This window comes from Python bivittatus, unplaced genomic scaffold, assembly GCF_059951505.1.
Source record: "Python bivittatus isolate LINGU-HERP-01145 unplaced genomic scaffold, Pbiv_v1 ctg000220_np1212, whole genome shotgun sequence".
In the NCBI taxonomy this organism is placed as follows: domain Eukaryota; kingdom Metazoa; phylum Chordata; class Lepidosauria; order Squamata; family Pythonidae; genus Python; species Python bivittatus.
Window position 1 is genome coordinate 42,668,986 of NW_028277048.1, and position 26,241 is coordinate 42,695,226.

At 39.2% G+C, this 26,241-nt stretch overlaps 1 protein-coding gene across 8 annotated transcripts in view; it reads right to left on the reverse strand.

Moving 5' to 3' along the window:
• CACNA1G (calcium voltage-gated channel subunit alpha1 G) overlaps nucleotides 1-26,241 on the reverse strand; it is a 208,070-nt gene that overhangs the window by 12,651 nt on the left and 169,178 nt on the right. For 4 of the 8 annotated variants that reach the window (XM_088138459.1, XM_088138458.1, XM_088138465.1 and 1 more), the window contains 5 exons: nucleotides 25,505-25,849; nucleotides 22,100-22,240; nucleotides 10,711-10,845; nucleotides 7,296-7,485; nucleotides 1,524-1,693 (listed from right to left, as the gene is read on the reverse strand). In XM_088138459.1, the coding sequence (XP_087994585.1) occupies nucleotides 1,524-1,693; nucleotides 7,296-7,485; nucleotides 10,711-10,845; nucleotides 22,100-22,240; nucleotides 25,505-25,849 (981 nt within the window). The remainder of the gene's footprint in view (nucleotides 1-1,523; nucleotides 1,694-7,295; nucleotides 7,486-10,710; nucleotides 10,846-22,099; nucleotides 22,241-25,504; nucleotides 25,850-26,241) is intronic. The other 4 variants (XM_088138462.1, XM_088138466.1, XM_088138460.1 and 1 more) reach the window with 3 other exon arrangements.

Below are 26,241 nucleotides of genomic sequence, written 5' to 3' on the forward strand. Positions count from 1 at the left end.
AGCAGTAAAATAGTAGTACTTCTGTTTTCCTTCGAAGTACCTCTAGCGTAGTCAGCTTGCCATTCACTGCCATGAAGCAAAAATATCCACAGCATCCTGAGCACAATCTCAGCGGTAAAAGCAGTATCAGTTTCTTTTACTACCTTCCTCTGCATAGTGACCATGGAATCAATGGTTGCCTGTGGAAGATTTCCCAGGGTCCTTGTTGGTATACTGCTAAGAAGAGCTAGAAATAAGGTCGGGAAAACAGGTTTTTTGTCCCAATGCTACGCTGTGTACCTGGGACAACCTGCAACTTTTCTCACCTGCCTGTTCCATTAGTGAGTGGGGAATGAGAATAGATTTTGCATGGTTGTCGGATGGCCTTCTTAGTTTAGGCACACACCATATCTAAAACACAATATGCCACACTATTTGCAGCATCTACTCCTGGCCAATTCTGCCTTGAAACACCTTGTGAAAATGTAGCGTTCTATCTAACAGAGGCTCCATGCTTAGTCACATTAAGTCCTTGGCTGCTAATTATAATGGCCAAGTAGGCAGCTAATGAGACCCCTCATCTTTGTGGTGCTGATTAAAAAGGTTTGGACTGTTATCTTTTTAACAAGAAACACATTCAGGGGCTGGAACCATGAAATCAATTTGATTCTTTGTTAATACACCCTGGGCCGGCATGCTAGCTCAGCATTGGCTTAATAGATGTTAGGAATTTAGCCTGTCAGTTCAATACTCCATATTAATGTAAACGGCTCATCTCGGAAAACAGTTGCGTTATTTAGTTAGCAGGGAAAAGGAAAATAATGGCTTGAATAAATTGGGCTCTGAAGTAATCTTAAACTTGTATAATATGCTATTTGGAGGAAATGAAGAGTGATTTTTTGCATTTAGGATTACATGTTCTCAATCTAGGGCTGAACTTTTGGGCAAATTAAAAAAAATAGAAAAAATTCTAGAACTTTTAGGAGAGTTGCACCGTCAAGCTGAAAGCCTGGTGAAATAAAATGTTTGAAGCAATAAGCCTAAAAAATTCATTTAAGGTAAAGAATAAGCATGGAAGAAATACATGTTTTAAAAATAGTATTGTGATGGATTGATGCAGTTATGCAGGTAGGTGATCTATAGGGTGCTCAACTACATAACTAGGGGAGATCAAGAGAGGGAACTATGTGGTCAGCAGACTGAAACAGCATACTGTATGAGTAGGTTTGGGTGTGGTCTGCCGGCAAGATTCGAGAACAAGGATTGCCCTTTTGTCAGGATAAAGATATCACCTCTTGCCAGGTATTTCTGCTTTCTTCATGAAGCCATACATGTGAATTGTACAGTCCACATGGACCACCTCATATACACTAGACGTATATTCCACCCATCTGAGACAATGGAGACTGGACACATTTTTTCAGCCATTTTGTTTTCTCTGCTCCTCATATAATTTTGCAACTACATCAGATAAACCCTGCGGGCCACTAGCTTACATGTTGAGTGAAAACCAGTGAGAGGACCACCACGCTAGCACAGCTTACCTGTCTGCGAAGTAACCGTTCTGCACATGGAGAACGCACAGGTGGAGCAACTTTGGGTTTGCTTTCCCAGTCAAGATTGTATTGGGGCTTGAGGGGGTGGAATCGATCTCTTCCAATGTGTAGAACAGCATCAATACTTGCAGGCTGAGACTGCACTGACGTTGTTGATCCTGAGGAAAGGATAGGAAACTTAAGAACTATCATATAACACATTCCATTTCTTAATTCCGTTTCTACTTAAATCACATTCAGATTCTTTCTAAAGTATCAAACTCATGTCTCTATTTTGGGACTTACTGATATGGTTAAGTCTTGGACTTGCCTTGAATTCAAGACAAGAGCAGTGGCAACTGGTTGTATCAATAGTAAAGGAACTATGTGGATGGGCTTCAAACTCTAGAAAAGCTGGAAATTCTGGATCAGAAAGCAGCTAAGAGTTGTCTAAAGAGAGTACACCCACAACTGAGTACAGATCTCATCTCTGTGGTAAGGCTTGCAGGTACTTTATGTTATTGCAACAGAGGTGGTGTGCTTGTCATATACCTCCTATCCATTTCCATAAGTTAGCTCTGGAGGAGATGGGAAGACCTTTCAGAGTAGGGTTGGGGTGTTTTTGGAGTGCATATGAGAAGAAATAAAGTCTACTCTGGGAATTCAAAGCCTATAACCTAGTAATACCATTCTCTCTCTCTTAGAATCTTGGTTTTGATAAGAGGAATGGATACTTAAAAGAACCCCATTTAATCAATAGTGATATGGCATTATGAAGAAACTGTCACAGCATTCTAAACTCTGTTTCTGCTAACAAATTCTCACAAAGGAAAACAAATAATTGTGTGTGACTAGATCTTGATTAAGTGACCACCTAATTGATATGCTTAAGTCTATAATGTTATCCAGAACCAGACAGAGTTCAAACACAGAAAATAGACCCAGAAAGAGGTCAGATATACAATTATGCTAGTTAACAACCTAGCACAGTCTGGATGACAGCCTCACAGAAGTGGGATGAGAAGTGGTGGTGCTTCCCCGGTATGGTTGTCCTTTCTTTCAGAAAATAGGCAGCAGAGCTATTCTGCCACTGCCTCCTCTCACTGAAGATGTCCCTGCTCTTTCACCATATCAGTGCCCAAGTGTAGAAATCACTATAAATTGGAAGGGGGATCAGAGGGAGAGTGCTGGCCATGAGACATTTAGAAGGTGTGATCCAAGATATATGTGGTGGTTGGTCGTAGACAGTTATTTTGCTCCTGTCACAGATCAGTTTTATTTTCAAATATTCCATATTCTTCCAAACCAGGGCTTTTGTAAAATAGAACAGTGCTGTTTTTTGTAAACTCCCAATTGAGTTATGTCTTTGGTTTTTCTGGGTTCGTGGAGAGCTCAAAGCAACATCCAGTTCTACCTGATCTGCTGAGTTCTTTAGGTTGCAAATGAACTTGTCTCTGCACCTCGAATAAATAATATATTATGGGAAAAGGTATGATGTAAGGCAATCTCATGGTCTCTTGCTCAGTTCCTGATTTACAGAAGAAAGGCAGGCATGAAAGGTGAGTGCCTACAGGTTTCCTGCAAATGCTTCTACCATTCTCTGGCTACCTTTTTATTCCCGGATCAAGGACTGTAACATTTGTAATGCACAGAACCTTGTAAAGCTTTTCCCTACAAGATCCAGCATGATCTTTTTGTAAAAAAAGCAGTTAGAAAAAGTAATTCATTTTATCTGGGCCATCTCCCACAGAAAGAACCTCATTTGTCCTGGGCTGTTTCCCAGAATACCAGCCCTGTTATGCAGGAGTATTGAAACAAATAACTTTTGCAAAGGCCAAGTTTACTTAAACACAACGTTGTTTTCCAGCTTGAAATATTATGTTAATCTTATTAACTTATTGGTGATATATAGCCTTATGTAACCGCATAGCACTTTAGAGAATTGCATATTAGTAAACGGAGGCCACTGCATTCAGTTCTGAAAAGCAATTATTTTACAGGTGCTAAGTATGTCAAACCAGAGGCGGGTCTGTTTTGGTCAGAGGTCAGGTTTCATCAGTGGCAGAACATCAGTGAAATTAGGGTCAAAGCCCACGTGAAATTAGTGTGAGGGTTGCGGGTCACCCATCTCTTCATACTACACTGTATTAGGCTGTCAAATGGCAAAGAAGTGTAATCATTCCCCGCATAATTTTCAGCCAGTTTCTCTTTTCGTTTCTTTAATTCTAGAGTGTTCTGCCAACTATAGCTCCATACCTTAAATGGAACCACAGAAAAGGTTTTCACACATCACAAATGTGTAAAGGTACTACAAACAATTAAAATGAACAATAAATTATCATTTGTAATCGTGAAATAGCCTGCTTTCTGTTTCATATGGTTTGATTTCCTACTTGAGGGATAATTCAAAGAGCCCCTGATTCATTTCTGGGTTATGAAATACATATGTCTGTTTTCTTTTTGGCCAAGGACATGAACTTGCTTTTATAAACAGAGAGAAAAAAGTCTGGAGAAAAATATTCACAAACAAAGACTGCACAGTCTAGTTAGAAGCCTATCATTCATAGATCCCCCTCCCATTTTATGCTATGCAGATTTGATTCCAGGTGAAAAGTCCAGCCATCTCATGTTTTCTCTGAAGGCCCTTTCCTCTGGTCTGCCTGTTCTCAATGGTCAATCACATCAGAATTGTATTACTTGCTTCCTCCTGCAGGTGTGGGCTCCCAAAATTGAATGCTCCCTCTTTTGCTCTTTTCATACAGAGTAGTCCTAGAGAGATAGTTTGGAGTATTGATTAAGGCATCAGGCTAGAAACCAGGAGAGCATGAATCCTAGTCCTGCCTGAGACACGAAGCCAGCTGGGTGACTTTGGGCCAGTCCTCTCTCTCAGTCCTGGGAAGAAGCAGGCCAGGGCAAATCACTTCTGAAAAATCTTGCCAAGAAAACTGCAGGGACATGTCCAGGCAGTTGCCAGGAGTCAAGAACTGACTTGAAGGCACAAACACAGCGCCTACTCAGGTATTTTGCTTTGTGTTTAATGAGCACATAGCACTGCTTCCCTGCTTTCCTGAGGCATTTTTCTCTGCCACAGGAAGCACTTGTGATGATGGCCTAGGTGTTGAGGGACCTTAAGAACATACAGAGCTCTTTCCAGGCACCATTTCTATTACTTCCCAGGGATCTCCTCTGCTCTGAAGGTGGCTTTCTGGAGTTTGGGCTGAGAAGGATGCACAATAGAGACTGTAGCCTCTAGCGTAAGAAGTTCCCGCAGGCATTCTTAAAGAATAAGCATGGTGGACAGACTCAGGTCTTTGTTTAGAAGGGCACCTTCTGCTTGGGGAAAAAGGGTCAAATAATGGTAGAAAACATCCCAGGCTAAGAGGAGATGGAGAGACTGAACTTCAGCCAGGGGTCCCCTGGGGATGGATGGTTTGAACTTGCCACCCAGAGTGGTGCCATTTTGAGACTAGGCAAACTGTCCTACAGCAATGCTTTTGCATATAATCTAGCAATGGATGGGATGGGAAGGAAATAATTTCAGTGTTTGTGGTTACTTCCTCTTGCACCCAATGCTATTTCACTGTCTTTACAAATCTTTAGTGACACAAACAAAATGGGCTGCTCCTGAAAATAAATACATAAATACCCAGCTCTGGCTTGTTTTTAAAATGCTGAAAGATATTGAAAGCACTTCCTCTATTTCAAGGGTGGCCAACTAAATTATTTGATAATGCTGACTGTGAAGAAAAGGAGCCATTCTGTCTTGGAAGCAGCTAAAAGATGTACGATGCTGTGGGTAACAGGGATCTCTTTTGTGCTTAGGGTCCTTACGTTGATCCTTGGACATTTTTATTTTTCCAGGTGTTTGAAGAAACCAGTTTAGAGTTTAGGACACCATGTCCCAAACATTTTAGGAAAACAATATTGTTTTGGTGTAGGTTCTGCTAGGACTTTACCTGCTGTATTTATTATTGTTTTTATTGTTTTATATGAGTATGTTGCTGCTTTTTTGTTTTATCTTGTATTGTTAAGAAATTTGTACACTGCCTAGGGAACTGTGATTATTGGTTGGTTTATAAATGTCATTCATATTCACATACAAATATAAATTATGGATATTCTAGTACTTTTTAAAAATAGATACCATGTCTACATGTTAGCTCACCTTCGCTATAAAACTATGTTCAGTTTTTTATTGTATTACCAACTAGGCTGGTATTGCATAAGGCTTTAGTGTTTTTTTCGCCAAGATTTTGTTGTTGTGCTGCCCTGAAATCAAGCTTGATTCCTTGATTTTGGCATTCTAAATATTGACAATTTTATAAACTCTTCTGCTACTTTGAATATTGCATGTGATTTTACATTAATTTGTGCTAAGCTAAAGTGTTAAGGTACACTTGCTTTGCTTAATAGCTATAGTTTCTGCATTTTTATTCCTGCTGCTAAACAGCAAATGTTCTCATTAGTATGCAAATTTCAATATCTTTCTAATCTCGTCACATATTGTACCCTTCTGAACAGTATTCTCAAGTGCTGGCTGATGGCACTTGAAAATAAATTCTACTTGATCCTGAAACATGTTTTCTGAGAGAAGGTTGTGGAGAGGAAGTAGTCTCAGACCAACGCCTAGATTTCTTGTTAAGAATGTCTTGCTTCTTCTTCCTGGGACTTCAATAAAATTGCTTTTCATTGCAGAGAGGGGAGAGGTGATGGTGCAGTTTAAACTCTTTAGAAAAACGAATATTGTACAGATGCTCTCCTATCACTTCACATTACTGCTAAGGGAGAGCAGTACTTAGTCTGAAACAAGTTATAGTGGCGAATAAAGGGTTGCCACACAAAATAACAGTCCTGCATCATTCCCTGTCCTCACCCTGTAATATGTTCTGAGATGCAATCTCATCGTGTTGTGCATTCTTCTTCCTCACCCATTCCACCCTTCTTCACTTGGTCAGACAGAATTTGCAGCAGCACAACAGCAACATTCACAGTTTTCATTGTGCTGGGAAGAGGGGTGGAAATGTCATGCTGGAGACAGGTTTTTTGGTGATGTCCTAGCATCTGATGTAAATTAATCTAGCACGTCTGAGTTCTAATTTTCACATTTTTAAAAAGTGTACACCTAAGATATTTCCCAATGGAGAAAACAAGTGATGACATGAAATGACTTGATGAGTGTACTTACAGCAGTGAAGGACAAGTTTAATAATCAAAAGATTTTGAGCAAGTAGCCATTTCTAAAAAAGACCAGGTTCTCTTGAGAATAAAGGCCTTACTGTGCATTACATGGGTGTGTGATTCATGGGAAAAGCTGTTTCAGGATGGGCCAATGGGCAAAGCAATGTGAATCAGATGGTCTTTAATTCTTCTCTGATCTAAATTAATGCCATGCAATTTCATATAGAACTTTGTAGGGGAAGAGTTTATAGCAGAGAAGCAACAGGAAATTAAGCCCTCCTGTCAGCCGAACCTGCTTCTTGTCCTCATCATCCGTTTCCAAAGTCAGTCAGTCAGGGTGACTTGTATGGATTTATGTGTCATGCCTGTTCAATTCAGCAAAGGCAGTTAGCTGTCAGTTTCTTATCCAGGACTTTGGTTACAGCACTAGACCCTTTCTTCTTCTATACAGTTTGATAAAGACTGCAAATTATATCCAAGGTCCAAAAGGCTAAAAAATAGCAAATAAACAAACCCACACCTTCATAAAGATTTACCTGGGAAACCACATTTGCACATTTAAAGTTTGTTGTTGTTGTTGTTTTTTAGACAAATGCTTTGTACCTGACTGAGATTTTTGATGGGATGCGTTTTTTTCTCCCGAGGAAGCATCGTAAGGGCCAGTATCTGGAGCCTGAAACATATAGCTGTCGTTCGGCAGAGAGTGGGTGCGGCCCACAGAAGGCTTCCCTACTCTCAGGAGATCCTGGTTTGACGACAGAATCAGGGGGTCATTAATGGAAGGAAGATCAGTCTAAAAAAAAAAAGAGAGAAAGAGAACGTCACAGAAGTGGAGAATAATGCGCCTGTCGGAAGTGTGGTGACAACCACTGCAACAGACATGGGATGTGGCAAGCATGCAGTTTATTAGGCTGTACAACTTGTAATATAACCAAATGGAATTGCACAAATGAGTTGACCAGGAAGCAATATTCCTATGTTTGTACTATTACTAAAGCACCACACATAGAATGAACCACATTAAGAACAAAATATACAATACAGGGGAACAGAGAAACAACATTGCAACTATAAACCATGACTATTTCAGGTTTAACCGAACAAGCATCATGCCTCAAGGCTTGGTAACAGTTGCACGCTTTGCAAAACTTTAATCCTTTAAATGAGTAATAAAAATCTTTTTACTCCCTTCCCAATCAAAGGAGGCTTTTGCAGGAATCTGTTCATAATCCTAGTTAATTTTCTTAACAAACAGGGAGCTATGGAATGTATTCTGTTTGCGACCGTGATTTTGTATTGCTAAAAAAAATTGGCTGCATAGACAAGCAGAATTACAAAGGGACTTTGATGATGTATTTTCAGCAATAAGAAAAATACATTTTAAAATAAAAGATCTAAATAGTAAAAATGTACTGTTACAAAAGTCTCTGGTCTTATTCTAGTTTTCATAATAGCTGAAAAATTATCTATTAGAAAATCTTGTAAGGATTTTCTAAACTAATTCACAGTAAAACAAAAAATAAGTAGTGTACATGATATTAAGCTGTAGATTTAGCCAATAATTTATAATTTCCCTATTATATAGAATTAATTTAACTCTTGTTTCATTTGAGGACTTAAATATTAGATTCATCTATAGCTAATGATTCAGATGAACACAATTAACTGTATTCTACACCACTATCAAGTCTTTTTAAAATCTCTTAAATCAGATGATATCCTAATTCAATCAAAGTCAATTGAAATAATGCTGTACACAAATTCAATAATTTTTCTCTCCCTACTGCAATGATATATTTCATCTTTTGGCAAATACTGGCCCACACTCAGATGGCTTCAAAGAATATATGTACAATTTGGGGAAATTCCTTTGACGAGATAAAATTGACATTCATTATGCTTAGAATATGTCTATACCAGCAGCTCCATCTGTTGTCTACATATAGTATTTTTTTACTTTTACTATCTTTATTTTTGTGCATACATTTGCTCCTCTTACAATACTGTTAGCCTGATCCAGACCTGGGTTACTTCCAAACAAGGCTTTCATCACTCTGCCTTCACAACCATTCCTACTTTTCCCATGGCTTCATTTCTCTTAGCAGAAATAGACAACTGTTAAGGTAGGAAAGATGGAATAGTTGCAGGTCGTTGTTTGGTTTGAAGCATCTAGAATTACTCCAATCAATCCCTTTCTGAAACACCTTAATGATACTTAAGAATAGATGTACTACTAATAGTAGGATGCATTAGTCATTACTAACTTAAGACCCATTAATTTCAATGATGTATGATTTGATTTAGTCTGGATCCAACCCAATATATTTAGAAATTACTGATTTTTAAAAATGTGAATACACACACGTGTGTTCTTAGAGATTGAACTTGTCAAATTATGGAACTGTAAAATAATTGGATATTGTACAAATTGAAACAGCAAGAGTGAAAGTTTCAGTGGAGATTAGTGAATTAATCAACATAAATAAAATGTTAATAATAAAAAAGAACAATATTAAAGCTCTTTGGTGTGATTAGAATAAGAAAGACATGATAATAGCTTAGATGAAGAGTAATGGAGAATATTTTCCATTGTTGTATTTAAACACCAATCTTAATTAGTACCAGTTTTATGAAGAACTCACTTTTTTACGACTAAATCATACTGAGAAAACATACCGGGGTAAGACATCAGATTAAGTCTAAATATTGTAGGCCACACATAACTAATTTAATACACCGTGAAAATCAGTTGGTGCAGCTATACTCATAGTTTCCTAAGAAGAAGCAAAACTTATTTTATAGTTCTGATATATCTGAAACTGGCACTAAAACAAAAAATTATTTGATGAATTTTGTAATATACTGAACTCTTCCAAAATATTTAACAAAAAAAATAAAGGGCCACATTGTAAAAACATAGCTTTTCTCAATTGTATGATAGTGCTGAAAGTTGTGTTATCATTTCATTTTTGTTATATAACTTCTTGTTAATATTGAAGGTATGCATTACTAAATGATTTTTTAAATTTGTTTATAAGCTTCTGCAGATATAGTTTGCCTGAAGTAAGAGATCTTAATATTCTCACCAAGTAAACTTACTGACATGTAATTTGATACAAGTAATCTGTGGGACTTTAGAGTTTGCCAGAGCCAGAATCCTACTTCATGATTTATCTTTATAGAAGGTAAAATGCTCCCCTTGTTATGCAGTATCTCATTTTGAATGGGAATTCACCATTCAAAGACTTTCACTGAAGCATTCTAAGTCTTTTGGAAATGATGCCATGAAGCATGATGGGAAATACTGTCACGGTTTAAAAGAGATGTGTCCCACATAAGTAATAACTGTTATGGCAATCTATTAGAATGATAGAAAATTCATCAACACAACACATAGCTAAAGGTAGATATGTGAACAGGAGAAAAATAAGAATGGATCCACTTAATGTTGGGAAGGAGTTATGTCTGTTGTACAGCAGAAATAAAGCATTTGATTGCTATTAAGCAGCTATTAATATCTAATGTTTCAGGAGGAGATGGTTGAAGCAGGGCTCAAAATACTGGTTTCATAATTTTTTAAAAAGCCATTCTTTACTCTAAAATGTCTACAATGGAAGTAGAACTATTCTTGATTTAAATTTTAGAATGTAAGTTGAGAAAACTGTAAAAAGCATTTGCTGCCAAACCTCCTAGACATGTTTGTAGAAGAGTTTGGATTCAAAGGTGGGATCTTATGTCATGGCATTTTCCATGTGTCTATAAGCAATGCAATCGCCTTGAGGTTGCTTGATTTACTTTTCAAGAGAAACTGATTTTCTTAGTGAATAATACATATGATAAAGAGTAGAAGTACACCTCAGAGGTAGTATCGAGGGTAATCCCACATGAAATAGATTTCTTTGTGCAAATAAAAGGTTAAGAACTGTTCATCTGAAAATGCCATAGCTGTTATTACCCGCTTGATAACAGTATTTAGAACCCTGTAAACATCATAAAATACAGTGACCAGTGTATGTACATTGCTCTCCAGGGCATTAAGTAAGAGTGTGTTATTATCATCAGGTAAAGAGTCATCCGTCAGAGCTAAGGACCAGGAATTTTCAGAGAGAATATCTGACGTCAGAGACAAAGCCTCCATCTCAGCTAGAGGGATCTAAACAAGGGAGAGATGATCAAACATAAGAAACCAGGACACATGTAAATGTCTTTGAGAAAAAAAGAATGCTATTACCATAATCATTAACATCTGAACACTGAGGTGCTTCTCCTCCTAATAAGTGCATTTGTGTCATGCACATGATTATGTAGATAAGACCATAAGGAAAAGCAACTAAGCTTTTTTTTTTCTTCCCCTTTTTTGTAATTATTTTAACCAGGCTTACAAATAAGTAAAATGGAAATCATAAACTGCACATTAATATGCATCAATTAATACAACCTTTGAGGGTTCAAAGTGCCAGCAATTCCAGAATTAAAAAAAAACAACTATTCTAATTACATTTAAAAGATACATCTTTTCAGAAATATCATAATTCTATGGCTCCAAATTTCAAAACACTAGGGCAGTATTGTCTTTCTGGTAATCACTCTCTCAGATATTTCAGTTTGTTTGTTTGCTTTAATGAATTTAGCAAACTGGGAACTGAGGAATTATATAATTAAGTCTGGTTGCACCTAAAGAGGCTACGATTCTCCAATTTTTGAACAGAAGGAACCCTGGGCTTTATCACAGGGCTTGGCAATGCAGAGATTCTGGGTGCCAGCATAACAGTTGTTCCCCAAATTGTGCAACTCACCCCCATTAAAATGATTTTTAAAACAATTTTAAAGCCATTTAAATTTAAAACTTGCAGGACTCTTGACATGAGTAATCTCATGAGATTTTGGCTTGTCCTTTTGTGGAGGAGAGGCATCTGGCATCACACAAGATCATGTCTCTGAGGTCTGAAAGAGTTACCAACCCCTGTCTTATTGCAATCTTCGGAAAGCTTTACTGTACCAGGCTCAACAGGACTTTAGTTATGCAGCAGAGGAACTCTTACCACAACACACTGGATCTAGTCTCTGTATTTAAATGTCAAGTGTTCAATGTAATCTTTCTTTTTGATTTTATGTCATAGAAGATAAACATCAAATAGGAGAGCTAAAACAAGTTAGCAGTTCTGATTTCAATGATCCTTTAGTTTTATATACAACAGGTAGGTGAAATTAACACTCAGAACTGGAATTCGTATAGTGAGCGCCATGTTTTCTACCAAGAGTAATATTTTGCCAATCCCTTTTTTGCCAAGAGATAAACAATTTCAAGAAAAACAAACAGAAATGAAGATGATCTCTCCATCCCAAGTCTTAAGGTCAAGGGTATGTAGATTACACACTCCTTTAATCACGCCAATAGCATGGTTAAAGACAGGGCATGTCGAGAACCACAGAAGTGACCTTGCAGAAGGAATGCAGCAGTTAGCCAAACATGAATTAACCCGGGAAAGGAAGAAGGGGTTGGAAAGAAACTTGAAGTGTGACTCTGCCTTGACTCTCTTCAGTCTAAGAGGGAGGGAAGGGAAAATGCTCTCAGGATTTCAAGATTGTTACTACTGTATAGCCTATATCAATAAAGTGGAGTTCCATTATTTCTTGTGGAGTCTGTTTCTTGCCCTGGTTTACCTTGAAACCTAGGTCTTAAATTTATTTATTTTTATACATTTAAAAAATGCCTCTCAATAACAATTTGAGAAAAATTAATGTTTCAAGACAGATTATTTCAAGTAAATAGGCCAAACATTTTGATTTATGGCATCAAAAAATTTGAGATATAAAAGTTCAGGGATATTTGTTCAGTTTTCTCTAACAGCTTTAATGAAATAAGAATTTCACATGGACACATGCATTATATATATGTTGCGGTCATATAGCACAACATCACATGACTGTGCTGACTTACAGTGGCAGTTCCAAGAGTTTCCATTGCAGTCATTAAGCAAATCCTGCACAGTCGTTCTCCTCGATGTCACATGATTGCCATTTGCAACCTCCAGCCAGTTTCCCCATTGACTTTGCTTGTCAGAAGCCAGAAGTGAAGGTTGCAAATAGCAATCACGTGACCGCCAGATGCTGCAACCATTGTACAGTAATTGCAAGCCAACTGTCAAGCACCTGAATTGCAATCACGTGACTGTGGGAATGCTGCAACAGCTGCAACTTTGAGGACCAACTGTAAGTCTCCTCGTTCAGTGCTGTCATAACTTCAAACGGTTGCTGAATGAATGATTATTAAAGAAGGACTACCTGTGTATGTAATGAAATTTATCACAAGAAGTTGAATTTTCGTACATAATCATTTTCATTAAATACTTTTTCTTTTAAGATCTAAAGGGGGTCCTATAATGATAAATGTTTTGCACTGTGTTTTATATTTTAGACTTTATTACAAAAACCGTGTAAAGGTGTTATTGTTAAGAAAGCAGACCCAATATTGTCATTACATTTAAGAAATGATCCTAATGTGGATCTTTATTTCTAAGTAAAGTTCCCAAAGTATGATGTATCACTGATGAAAATTTCCTTCCTTCCTTCCTTCCTTCCTTCCTTCCTTCCTTCCTTCCTTCCTTCCTTCCTTCCTTCCTTCCTTCCTTCCCCCCTCCCTCTTCCTTTCCTTTCCTTTCCTTTCCTTTCCTTTCCTTTCCTTTCCTTTCCTTTCCTTTCCTTTCCTTTCCTTTCCTTTCCTTTCCTTTTTCCCAGGAAACATTCATAATCCAAGCCATGTACATATCCATTATTACTTCAAGGTAGCAGTCTGTTCTGCACTCTTCCTTTCACTCAGCAATTCACTTTTTATGTCAGATAATTAATACAGTCACTTTGAGTGATAATGAATCTTTCAAAATACAGTATATGAAGAGTAGGGGTAATTAGCTGGCTTTATGGAGAATCTCAACAAGGGTCAAAGAAACTAGCAATATAATCAAACAATCAAAAAGCATAATTGAATGTAGTTATGGATTCAGAATTCAAGTATCATTAAACAGTTTGATCTGGAACATATAGTTAAAGTCTCAAGGTGCTTTTTACACCACCTTCATTGATTTGAAGGTGGCATTTGATTCAATACTAGGCCAGAAATTATGAGCTAAGTTAGCTTCTTCTACAGTAGACTGTAGTTTATTACAACTAATTATTATGCGATATGAGAATACCTATATGCAGATCAGATGCACCTCTCCAAATTGTAAGTCCAACCCTATAACTGTTGCATGGTCCAGTGGAGGCCCTGGCTGCTGCTTGGAATAGGGAGGCAGCTGGGGCCTTGGACAGGATCGTGCCTGTGTGACTTCTCTTGCCACATTGGCCCCGACACTCCCTGTGGTTTACGGAGGAGTTGAGGGTGCTGAAGAGGGTTAAGAGACGTCTAGAGCGCCACTGGAGGAAAACAAAGACTGAATCCGACCGAACACATGTTCGAGCCACCATTAAGGCCTACATTGTGATGATAAGAGTGGCGAAGCGTCAATACTTCTCCACCCTTATTGCATCCGCAGAGTGCCGCCTGGTGGCCCTGTTTAGGATCACCAGATCCTTCCTTGGTAAGAGGGACCTGGAGATTCATTTGCAGGGCCGCATGGAGGAATTTGCAGAGCACCTGCAGGATAAAATTGCTCAGATTCGTTCCAAGTTGGACTCCAAGTGTGGCGCAGGGTCTGAGGAGATACCAGGAGATTGTTCTTGCCCAATTATCTGGGAATGGTTTGATCCTGTAGTTCCTGAGGAAGTGGACAGGATCCTCCAGACTGTGAGGGCCACCACTTGTCATCTTGACCCATGCCCCTCCTGGCTGGTAAAAGCAGCTCGGGAGGTGACATGTGGTTGGATCCAGGTGATAGTTAATACATCCTTGCAGGAGGGAGTGTTTCCAGCACCCTTTAAAGAGGCGTTGGTGCACCCCCTCCTCAAGAAGCCTTCCCTGGATCCTACCATACTGGACAATTTTCATCCAGTCTCCCACCTCCCCTTCTTGGGGAAGGTGGTTGAGAAAGTGGTGGCTTCACAGCTCCAAAGGGTCCTGGAGGAAACAGATTATCTGGACCCTTTCCAGTCAGGTTTCAGGCCCGGCTATGGAACGGAAACAGCATTGGTCACACTTATGGATGATCTCTGGTGGGGGTGGGATGGTGGAAGTGCGACCGCCCTTGCTCTCCTTGATCTCTCAGTGGCTTTCAATACCATCAACCACGGTATCCTATTGGGACGGCTCAGCGATCTGGGGGTGGGCGGCACAGTTTTGTGCTGGTTCACCTCCTTTCTTTGGGGCCAGTCCCAGTCGGTGGTGATAGCGAGCAAGAGGTCCCATCCTCGGCCCCTCCTTTGTGGGGTGCTGCAGGGTTCGGTTCTCTCTCACTCCTTTTCAACATCTACATGAAACCGCTGGGTGAGATCATCCGTCATCATGGGATGAGGTACTTTCAGTATGCTGATGATACTCAACTATATATCTCCATCCCTGGTGAGGTAAGTGATGCCATGACCGTCCTCTCGCGGTGCCTGGAGGCTGTGAGGGTCTGGATGGGGAACAACAGGCTCCAGCTGAACCCTGGCAAGATGGAGTGGCTGTGGGTTAATGGCTCCTCTGTATCCGGGACATTGTCATCGTTGGTGCTGGATTGGGTAGCACTGCCCCAGACAGACCCAATGTGTAATTTGGGGGTCCTCCTGGACTCACGGCTCCTGGTCAAAGAGCAGGTGACAGCTGCAGCCAGGAGGGCTTTTGCACAGCTTCGAGTTGTGCACCAGTTATGCCCTTTCCTGGATTGGGATGCCCTTCGAACGATCACTCATGCCCTTGTTATCTCCCAGATAGACTACTGCAATGCGCTCTACATGGGGTTACCCTTGAAGAGTATCCGGAAGCTTCAGCTGGTCCAGAATGCAGCCACATGAGTGATTTTTGGGGTCCAAAGAAGGACCCATATAACACCTTTGCTCCGTGAGCTGCATTGGGTACTGGTTTGCTTCTGGGTCCAATTCAAGGTGTTGGTTATTATCTTTAAAGCCCTACATGGCACGGGGCCAGGCTACCTGAGGGACCACCTCGCCCCCATGATGTCAACCTGTCCCACCCGATCTCACAAAGCGGGCAAGCTCCGGACCCCCTCGGCAAAAGAAGTCCGATTAGTGGGGTCCAGAAGGCGGGCCTTCTCTGCTATAGCCCCCGTCCTTTGGAACATCTTGCCCCCAGAGGTGAGACAGGCCCCCTCACTCCCGGCCTTTTGGAGGGATTTGAAGACTTGGCTCTGCCATCTGGCCTGGGGCGGGGAGGGAGGTTGTCAGAAATGGGGTTGGCTAGCCCCTTAGTGGCCTGGTGTGGCCTCCATCGGCCTCTTGGATTTTTTATCTTTTTTCTATCTGTGTAAGTGTGGTTCTTTTTATAATTTTCAATTATGTATTTATGGTTTTAATTTGATGTAAACTGCCCAGAGTCCCCCATTGTGGGGAGATGGGCGGGGACAAGTCTACTAAATAAATAAATAAATATATAAATAAATAATTCCAAAAAGGAATCAAGCAGAAATATATACTTGCTCCCATTTATTTAATCTTTATATTAATTCTATTATCCAAGTTTAACCAAAAATGAGTTACATCTTCCATTATTGGTGAATTAGCCTGTGTCTATATACTGACAATGCAGTTGTTTTATCCTTATCTCAGGTACACCTAAGGCAGAGTTTGCAAGTATTAGCAATATGCTATAACAAAGAAAAGTTAAATATCAATTTAACCAGAACTAGAGTCGTATTCTTTACCAAGAGATGCAGCAGATGTATGCATAATTGGAAAATAAATAACATCACCATTGAGCAAGTGAAGGATTTTAAACACATAGGAGTTATCTCTTTAATGTGGAAGAACCAAATGTACATGTGCAAAAAAACTCCAACTCAATTTGCCAACAACAGAGGCAATAATTTTGTCCCTGAAGCAGTAACACTCTTTAAGGCAAAGATACTAAGCCTAATGCTTTATGGTGCACAGCGAGCATTAGTAGTTGTCCAGACTAAATTTATAAGTGTGATGTTTCATGTCCATTGCTGCATTCCAAATGCTTTCCTGCATTGGAATTAGGTCTCCCTTACAGAGGCATGTATGAGAACTTGTCAGCTAAAATATTGGCTAAAAGTAAATTGCATAGAAGATTCTCTTGCACCCTTCATTCTTATGGGCAAGTTCATTTCCCCTTGGAAAAATATAGATTTAATTTACTGTGGCTTTTCACTTCAATTTTTTTTATTCAACAAAGATACAGCAAAATGACATTAGAAATAAGCTCTGTGCACCATTGTAATCTACAGAGGCACAGAATTCTAGCACCATACTATAATAAGGACAGTCTGTGCAGGAGACTGTTTAAGCTAGTTAATTGCTTTATAATATTTTGTCTGTTCCATATACAATAACTTTTTTCACGAGCTAGACTTAATGCTATGTCATCCATGATTCTGGACTGCAGGTAGAATAACATTCTTCTGCAAAACTGTTTCTATCCCTTTTTGAAAGAATCAATAGTATGAATTCTACATGTCTTGTATTGTTCCAGGTATCAGTCTTGGACCTCTACATTAATGCAGCTGTTAACAGGCTGACTGGGTTCACTGGACAGAGGAAAATGTTTATTTCCGGTAAATGAACCATCTTCCTGAAATATATAAGAAGGTTGCTAAGTTTCACTCAGTGGTAACTGCTATAAGGAGGACTTGGAATCTAAGAGTAGAATTGTCAACTCAAATATACTACTGTACACTTTATAAGAGTTTCCTACAAATTCTGATTTGGTAGTGAATGGACCTAAGACTGAGAACCAAATACTACAATCAACTTTGACAAGACAGATTTTCATGCTACCATAAATAAAAATCAAGACAGTAATTCCTTACTGTCACTTAGGACAGACATTCTGGAAATGGACAATACAATAGGTATCTTGAAGAATTCCTCTCAACTCCTCTCTGGTCCATGGAAAGTAGCTATCTTAAATTATTCCTGGAAATGAAGTTTCCAGACTGACATTAGTAGTTGCTACTTCAGGTGATAAGAAAGAAAGTGGACTGGATTAGTGTATTTCAGAGCAATCATCCTTGGGCTGCTCCAAGTATCTTTTCTCTACAGTACAGGCCAATCTCCTGGCACAGAAAAATGGAGCTGGGATCATACAGATTCCCCTGAGTTGTAAATTGCTGCACTGTACTTATAAATGTGCCTTATCCTAAGGGCCAAGAAATTTTATAATTTTCTGCTATTTAGTGAGCTGATAAATTTGGAAAAGGCATCTAATAAGAAACCTTAACTAATGTTAACTAAGGTAGTGATGTTTAAACGATTAATTTGCTAGCTGATTTCAATAGTTGGAGTTGATAAAAAGCTTTTCTCTCTCACCTAGAAAGGAAGTACTCTTCTGTGATTATACCTTTTAGGATACCTGTATGCATCATTTAAGAGAAAATCTAAGACTTGCTTCAGGAGTATTATCCTTATCCATCTGCAAATTTAATTCGGTGATCAATCAAACCATAATTAATATGCTAAGGTATCTTTAATCACTGCACAGAGCTACTAGGGAATCTTACTGCCATATTGATGTTTGATTAAGCAAACTAAATCTCCTTGCAGGAGTAATGATATTAATAAGATAAATATATTTCTCAGCTGATAGCTCATACATGGAAGGCGGTATCATGGTATCCTGATGCCACTCGCTGCTCGTGTATTTTCTTGAGGAGATGCTGTAGTGGGTTCACTCTGAGCAGCTGTGACACTTCTCCCCAGATTGACCATTTCAACCTCTGGTAACTGTTGCTGCATCATGCAACAGACTGCTAATTATTCTGATTGCGGGCACCAACAGAAGATTCATGGTCACTATTATTTTATTGCTTTCACGAACAAGAGGATAAGAATCTTGGCCAATTGGATGCCACTAGGCATTGAAAGGGAAGTGAATTCTAGCGGTGAAGGCTCCAGGCTAGAAGCAGGAGATGGGGAGTTCTAGTCCCACCTTAGGCACGGGAGCCGGCTGGGTGACTTTGGGCCAGTCCCTCTCTCTCTCTCAGCCCAACTCACCTGAAAGGGTTGTTGTTGTGGGGAAAATAGGAGGAGGAAGAAGTGTTAGGTATGTTCACTGCCTTGAGTTATTTATAAAAAATAGTAAAGGCAGGATAAAAAATCTAAAAAAAAAATCTAAAAAGGGTCGTTTCCTTTCTTCTTATTAACAGCATTGCAAGGGAATAAGGCATGGTGCAGAAGAAACATTAATTAAACAGGAAGGAAATCAAGTGAATATTTATGCTTTATTCTGAAAATTTGTGCCCCTTTATAAGAATCAATAGGAGGAATGAATCATGATTTTTTTTGTATGGACAATATTGTAACAAGGGCACGTGGACCAAACCTTCCCACAGCAGCTGTATTAGCCCAACACGAAAAGATTACATGCCACTCCTAATTGCACATGAAGTGAGCATGATCCTTATCCATATGCAGCATCCTAACACAACATCTTCCTAGTTATGGGGGGATTCGTTCCTAATTGCAATCACAGGAATTTACATTGCTAACTACCACAAGGGAAATGAAAAAATATGATTCCAATCACCCCAATGTATGGGGTGGATGTCATAGCAATATCCAGGATAAATCATCCACGTTTCACTAGAAAGATTTTACTTTCAATAGGCACATACTAAATCCCAGCAGGTTTTCATCCAACCTTTGCTAACGTTAGCCAGACTGTAGCAATAAGTGGAACTGCTGGTGATAGCGGTTGATTACCCTGTGCTGAAGCAAGGGGAAGTTCACGGTTAGCAATTGACTGCAGGCCTCTGGAGACTTATGAAGCTGTTGCATGCTATTGTCAAGTGCCAGTTCACAGAGGCCCCAAGGAGTGGTGGTCAGCATGAATGCAGCTAGGACATTTAAGAGCAACATTGCTGGAACTCAACATGGGATGACAGAAGTAAAATCATGTCACCCACAGGCTGATTGTCACATCATTCAGGCTGGGGACTGTCCCCAAACTAAATTCCAGAAAATGGAGAAAATATGGCAGATATTTAATACAACTGTATTTCAATTTTACCCACAAAGCTGCAGTGCAAATGTCTGTACATATTTAAAACCTATACTAGTTAAATAAGACCTTTTAATGAATGAACTATCTGGCTTTTAACTTTACATCAATAAATTGGCTACATTTTACATATATTACAACAATACAGTAAAGAGCTTTTGAAGAGGAAAAACTCTGGTAGTTGAAACATTTCAGTATTGGTTAATAATGACCTCTTGCTTGATATTTAAATAAGATGCAGCCTTTATTACTTTCATCTAAGCTCCCACACATTTAGATTCATAAATGTAATTTCAGTTTTCTGCGGATCAATTAAATAAGAAATTCTGGGGATACACAATGTACTTACCCATTCAAGATTCCATGTGGTCCCTTGACACATTAAAGAGTTGTTCTTAACTCAAATGCCTGGTAATTGCATGGCCTGAATGCCAGGAACCCAGGTTATAAATCAGAGATGGGCCACCTTTTTGTGGTCAAGGGCTGCACTTTACATTTTTGATCTACCAAGGGTCTCAAAGCAGATAGATCCATCTGAGAAAGACTAAATTTTGGGGAGTGGTTGTGGGAGAGGGCTGGCATTTAAATGTGACATTTCTATTTTAGGGTTTTAGTGGTCATGTTTTCTAATTTCAAAATGATTGGGAACTGTACCATCAGTTTTCAACCATTATGATCAAAGGGAGTTCTAAGGGCTACAAGAAAGGAATTCAAGAATCATATGCCTGCCCCTGCTCCAGAGAGAAACTTCATCGGTGGTCTTACATAGCATAGCAGATATAAATGAGTATATAAGTTAAGAATGTTTTTTTAAAAAAATACTATGCTTGTTAGGACAACTGGGCTTGTACAGAATTGTTGCAAATGTTTGAGTTTCAAAAACTTTAATCACAAAACTGGGTTAGTGGGAAAAACAATGGGGAAAAGGTTACAGATGGACCACTAGGAAGCCTTTGGACATGGACATTGAATCTTACCAGATTCTGATGAATACATTGCTACAAAGGCTCTCCCAAAGCTTGTAGATGGAGAAGCAAAGCTTACAACAATTTTATAAAATCTCAGTAGGCCTAAGTAACACATAGCCTCTATGTATTTTGGATTTGTTTGCTCCTCTGCATTTTAATATGAAGTTATTGCTTTACTGTAGTTAGATTATTTTAGCTCAACCAGAATTGGATTAGAAAAAAAAAAGAAAAGAGAAAAAATAGCTTCCTTTTGATACAGAAATTAAATATTGAATTCCCCAAAATGTTATATCAACCTTTTTAGCCCAATGAATGTACTGAACAAAGTGACAAGAATCTCTGTACATTTTCTTGGCCATCCCCACTTATCTTGATCTCTAGTTACAAGCAGGCCAATTCTTCATTTGTTGACATGTAACATAGCCCACAACTTTCAACATAGGCTTCCATGTAGATGAATTGAAAGATCAACATCTTATCTCTACAGTTACAGAGAAGCTGTCCAGTTCAATTCTATACTAGTTTATTTTGCAGGAATTGATCTTCATAGGATTACAACTTCCAGATACTGTATGGTAGCACTGGTTTCTCCCCTTTAAATTGCCATGTTCATGAAGATGGGAGGGAAAATTTAAAGGAGAACAAATCGATTATTTTAGAGGTATATGTGGGATTCCTTTCCTAGTTTGGGGGGGGGGGGGAATAAGGATCTGTCTATAAGTTTAAATTCTGTAGCTTTGTCAAATGTTCATTTTCTAAAGATGTTGCAAATGTGGAGAACTCACTGGTCCTATATGTACATGAATTTTTTTAAATTACTGAAATTAAATTTAAGGATCTACCTCTCCAAAGTAAGATATCATCTCCCCTTTTTGTACTGTTTTTCAGAAACTGTTTTGCCCCCTGCAAAAGGAGAGAAAAAGCCATGCCTGGCACTTTTTTTTTTTTTTTTTGCATAGAATAAAAGATCCCAGACATGCAGAAAGAAAGCTTCAGCATGGCTTTTCATTTACTAATCCTTGGCTTGAATTTAGTTATGGTTACCCTTGTATACATAGTAATGGAATTAAATCCTACTGAATTCAGCAGGGCTTCTGACTAAACACTAATAAGATTGGGTTAAAACTAATACCCATTTTCAACAAAAAGAAATCCATTTGCCCACAGTTTTATTTGACAGTGCAATCCTCAGAAGGTTTATTCAGAAGTAAGCAATGCTAAGTTTAATGGGAGAAACTTACAGGTGCATGCATAATGGATTGCAGTCTTAGCTAAGCCTACTTTATATCAAATAAGAACCCCTTTTGGAAATTAATAATATTAACCTGTTTCTCAGGGTTGTAAGTGTCAGTAGTTGGAAGGGCATAATGATGGCATACAGAGCCTGACAAGTTGTCCATCAGCTGCAACTCTCCTTCCAGAGATTCCTGGATCAGCAGTGATATGGTATCAAACAAGTGTCTTTCCTAGGAGGAGTGCCAAATAGCATGCAGAAGAATAAGCCAGGCCAAAGAGAGAGGGATGGGGGGCAAGAGAAAAGGAGGGTTGGGGAGAGAGAGAGAACATGTAGGAGACAGAAGAAGAAAGAAGAGAGAGACAGAAAAAAATGTTTTCAGACAGAACAGTAGTTGTTGAAATGGCCAGGAAGAGAAGACAGAGACAGAAAGGGGAAAAAGAACAGTGCAGTAATACCACAGTCAGAACTTTTCTAAGACATTGCTACACACAAGACTGAAACTAAACACATTGTAAGGCCAGTGGGACACAGTACATTCATCCAGAGCAGTGACTGGCAGTTATTTACTAATTGACAAAAGTATGGCTTTTTTGCTGGGCCATCATACCAACATGACAAGGAACAATTGCAGCAGAAATAAACAACAATGTGCACAATTTTTAATGGAGGTGGGAATGGAAGCCAGCATGAAGCATTGGCATCACGCAATAGCATCGCCGTAACCACTTGAGAATAACGTGATTTTCAGAGGTGCTGGTGGCTTGCCATGTCTGTGACTTAAGTGCTCTCAATCTCTAAAAGTCAGACCTCTGACTTAGCCTCCAAAAAATGAACGCAAGGCAAACTTTTCAAAAACAGGAAGAGACTGAACAAACACTGGTTTGCCACAACCACTATCTGCTGGTGCAGGTATGTAAATGCTTCCTCTCAGTCCTTGGAAAATAAGCACTCAGTTGTTACAGCAGTGAAACATGTTCTGCTTGAGCCAGGAATAATTATCTTGAAATACTGGCAAGTAAATCTCATATGGCCAGTGAAATGGTCATCCTGCTCTTAATCCCATTCCCAGACATAGAGGTGGGCAATACTTACCTGATTCTGGCTGATACTTGAGTAATGCGAGATGCAAAAATAGACACCAAGCTGGTTTGAAAAATCTAAATTACGCTGATATTTTCCTATCTGGTGGCAATTTCTGCCCTTTTAGCTTCAAGGGAAGGGTATTTTACAAGATCTCTGTATAGGCTTTTCTTTTCATCTCATCTGGTACTGTAATTCCAAAGCATTTGGAGTTCAACACTAGACCAGGAACTGTGACCGTGGCAGGAATTTTCAAATAAAGACCTAAAAAGTCACCAGGAATGGGACCTCCTGCTCAGAACGCAGCCACATGAATCACCTTGTGTAGGAAACTGTTGTATGGGAGGAATGCTGAGAAAAACAAGAGATGGAGGAGTCTGTATGACTCTAGTCTAGATGGCGGTGGGAGGGAATTCTAGAAAGAGAAAATGCAAATGTGGCTACACATGAACATGGGGAATATTAGTACTGATCCTCAGAACTACATTTCACTGGGTGATCTTTTTCAAGAGGAAGAAAAACTGTTTGGAAGTATTGTGATATATTTCAGCGGGTAGAGTCCTACTTCCCATAGTCACATATTAGTACAAAGAAGGCTAATGGGAACTTCAATTCGACTACCCGTGGAAGGTTTGAATAAGGACTATCACAGAATGCTTCACCATTGTTTTGTAGAAGTGGATATACTATCTGAAATCAATCTTAAGATTACCTTTATGTGTCTCATAATTAAGATGGTATAAAAACAACGGCTGTACTCTGAACAGTTTCAGGGCAGTCCCTTCCACAAAGAACATACTACAATCAGAACTTTTAATAAGTCTCTCAAATGGTAGAGTTTTACGTTGCTCTACTTGATGTTGCCTTATGAAATCCAAATGCTCTGTTTAAAGTACGTACAGCATGGGTGAGTTCCCGTTCCTTCAATGACAATTATTTAATTTGAGGTTAGAGAAATAATTAAGAGTTCATAATTAAGAGTTATCATCCTATGCATGCTTGCTCTAAATCCAGTGAGATTTACTTTCTAATAGTTCAGGACGGAAACCTTAGGATGTTGTGCCTGTAGTGCACACAGGATTCTGAAAGCCCAAGAATCCGTGAAAAAATGCGACTCTCCATTTCCATTGCCCGGTTCCCGATCTCAGAAATGTTGTCTCAAATGTTGATGATTAATATTCAGCCTAGAGCCTCTGAAGTAACAAGAGGAGTAATAACTTAGCAACAGTACTACTTTCTATGCAGGAAACAGCCAATGTGTATGATGCCATGAATTCCCACAGCTATAATTTAATGCCACAGTGCATATATTTTATGGGACGGGCAAGCAAAGAAGCATGCTGATCACATGATTTTGCAGGGTTATACTGTAGGAGCTGTATTCCTCTTTCATCGTGTACTCAACCATTTCTTGGAATGCAGAGATTTTAATTAAAGGAACATTGGAATGGAGAAAGAATATTTTTAACTATCAGAATGTCACTCAAGAGTTTCAAGATATAATTTGCAAAGTAATAAGGGGCAAATATTATTTGCAAAAGAAAGCATTTTTAAAAATAAAGTGGAAGAGACAGATTTCCTTCTGTGATAGGTTTTATAAGGGGAAAAAGAATGGGCAGTTTTGGAGAGTTTTAGAAATTCTAGCCTACTAGGTTTTATCAGACACAGTTAACAACCTATTTCAGTAATGCATAAAAACATTACATCAGTTTACAATGGACAATATTTCTGTAGGTAATGAATTTATGATCAATTAATGAGGAGGAAGGCAGTTTCCAAACATGAAATAGGAGGTTCCCCCACTCAGATGACATGGATGTTTCCAACTCTGACTGTTGGTGCTACACTAATTTGAACAATGGCTGAAAGTTTTAAACAATGAAACTGAATGTTGTTCTGTAATGGTCAAAAACAGACACATACTTGAATAATTAAACTGTATTCCAGAAACATAGATGGGACAGTGAACAGGCATTCCATCTACACAGGTGCCTGACATCTCACATGCTATATACATTCATGATTCCGCTGAGCAGCCTTTAGCATTTACTGCAAAGGCCTCTTTGGAGAAACCAAGAAAACTCCCAATGGTCTTTTCTTCCAGTACTGTCAATAATGAAAGCTGTGTCTGAGATCTCAGGGCCTCCTTTATAATTTAGTTGGAGAAGGGGCTGCAGAACACTCTTTGCAACTTATTAATAATTTATTAATAACTTTGCATGAGCATCTGATTTGTCTGGTCTACTTTTGCTGCATAAGGTTTTTATTCTAGATACTTGGGAATTTTGCAGAGAAAAAGGAATACAACTCCCTGATAAATCACTGGAACCACTCAAACTTGGATTTGAGTGTATATGCTGTTGGAGACAAATGAAGGCTATTCCCCACTTCACCCACCACCTGAAATTCTCACCATAGGATGAACCATTGACAGCTGAGAATCCACTTTGATTTGCATGGGGTTGGTGTATCCTCCAGGACTCTCTGGCCGTTCTCCTGTGTTACTGCCTGCCCACATGAAAGAGTCAGAAGGTGGGTGCTGACCCGATGTGATTGTCTTCATTTCCATTTCCAGCTCCAGCTCCAGTTCTGCTTCTTCTTTAGCTTCCTTGTTACTCTCCTCCAGGTGCTTCATCAGGACAGCAATCACCACATTCACCAGGACAAACTGGGCTGTCAGCACAAAAGAGACGAAGTAGATAGGCGAGATGACGGTGTTGTAACAGGTGGATTCCTCGTCGCAGTCCCGCAATGTGTCCTGGGAGGGAACAGAGGGAAGTGGAGTGGAAATGGTTGTGGCTGAGAGCTTCAGGCAACTATTTATTGGAATTGGCAGTTTATGCCACTCAGAGTCTAGCTTCAAGCCTATATGGTTTTTGTAGAAGTAGGTCAGACCCCACGTGGAAGTTGGTAGATGAGTGTCCTCCAGGGTTGTTCAATTTCTATAGAATTTTAGGAACTTGACCACTAACAACTGAAAGATCCTTCTACTGGAATACTGGGTCTTCTCAAAAGGCCTTATGTTTCACATGCAAGATGAAATCTTTGAAAAGGCTACCCACCTGCACACAAGCATCTATGGGTTTCAGAACTGCATAGCATCCTGAAACCGATAGATAATTCAGTGCATTTACAATGGCTGCTTTCTGC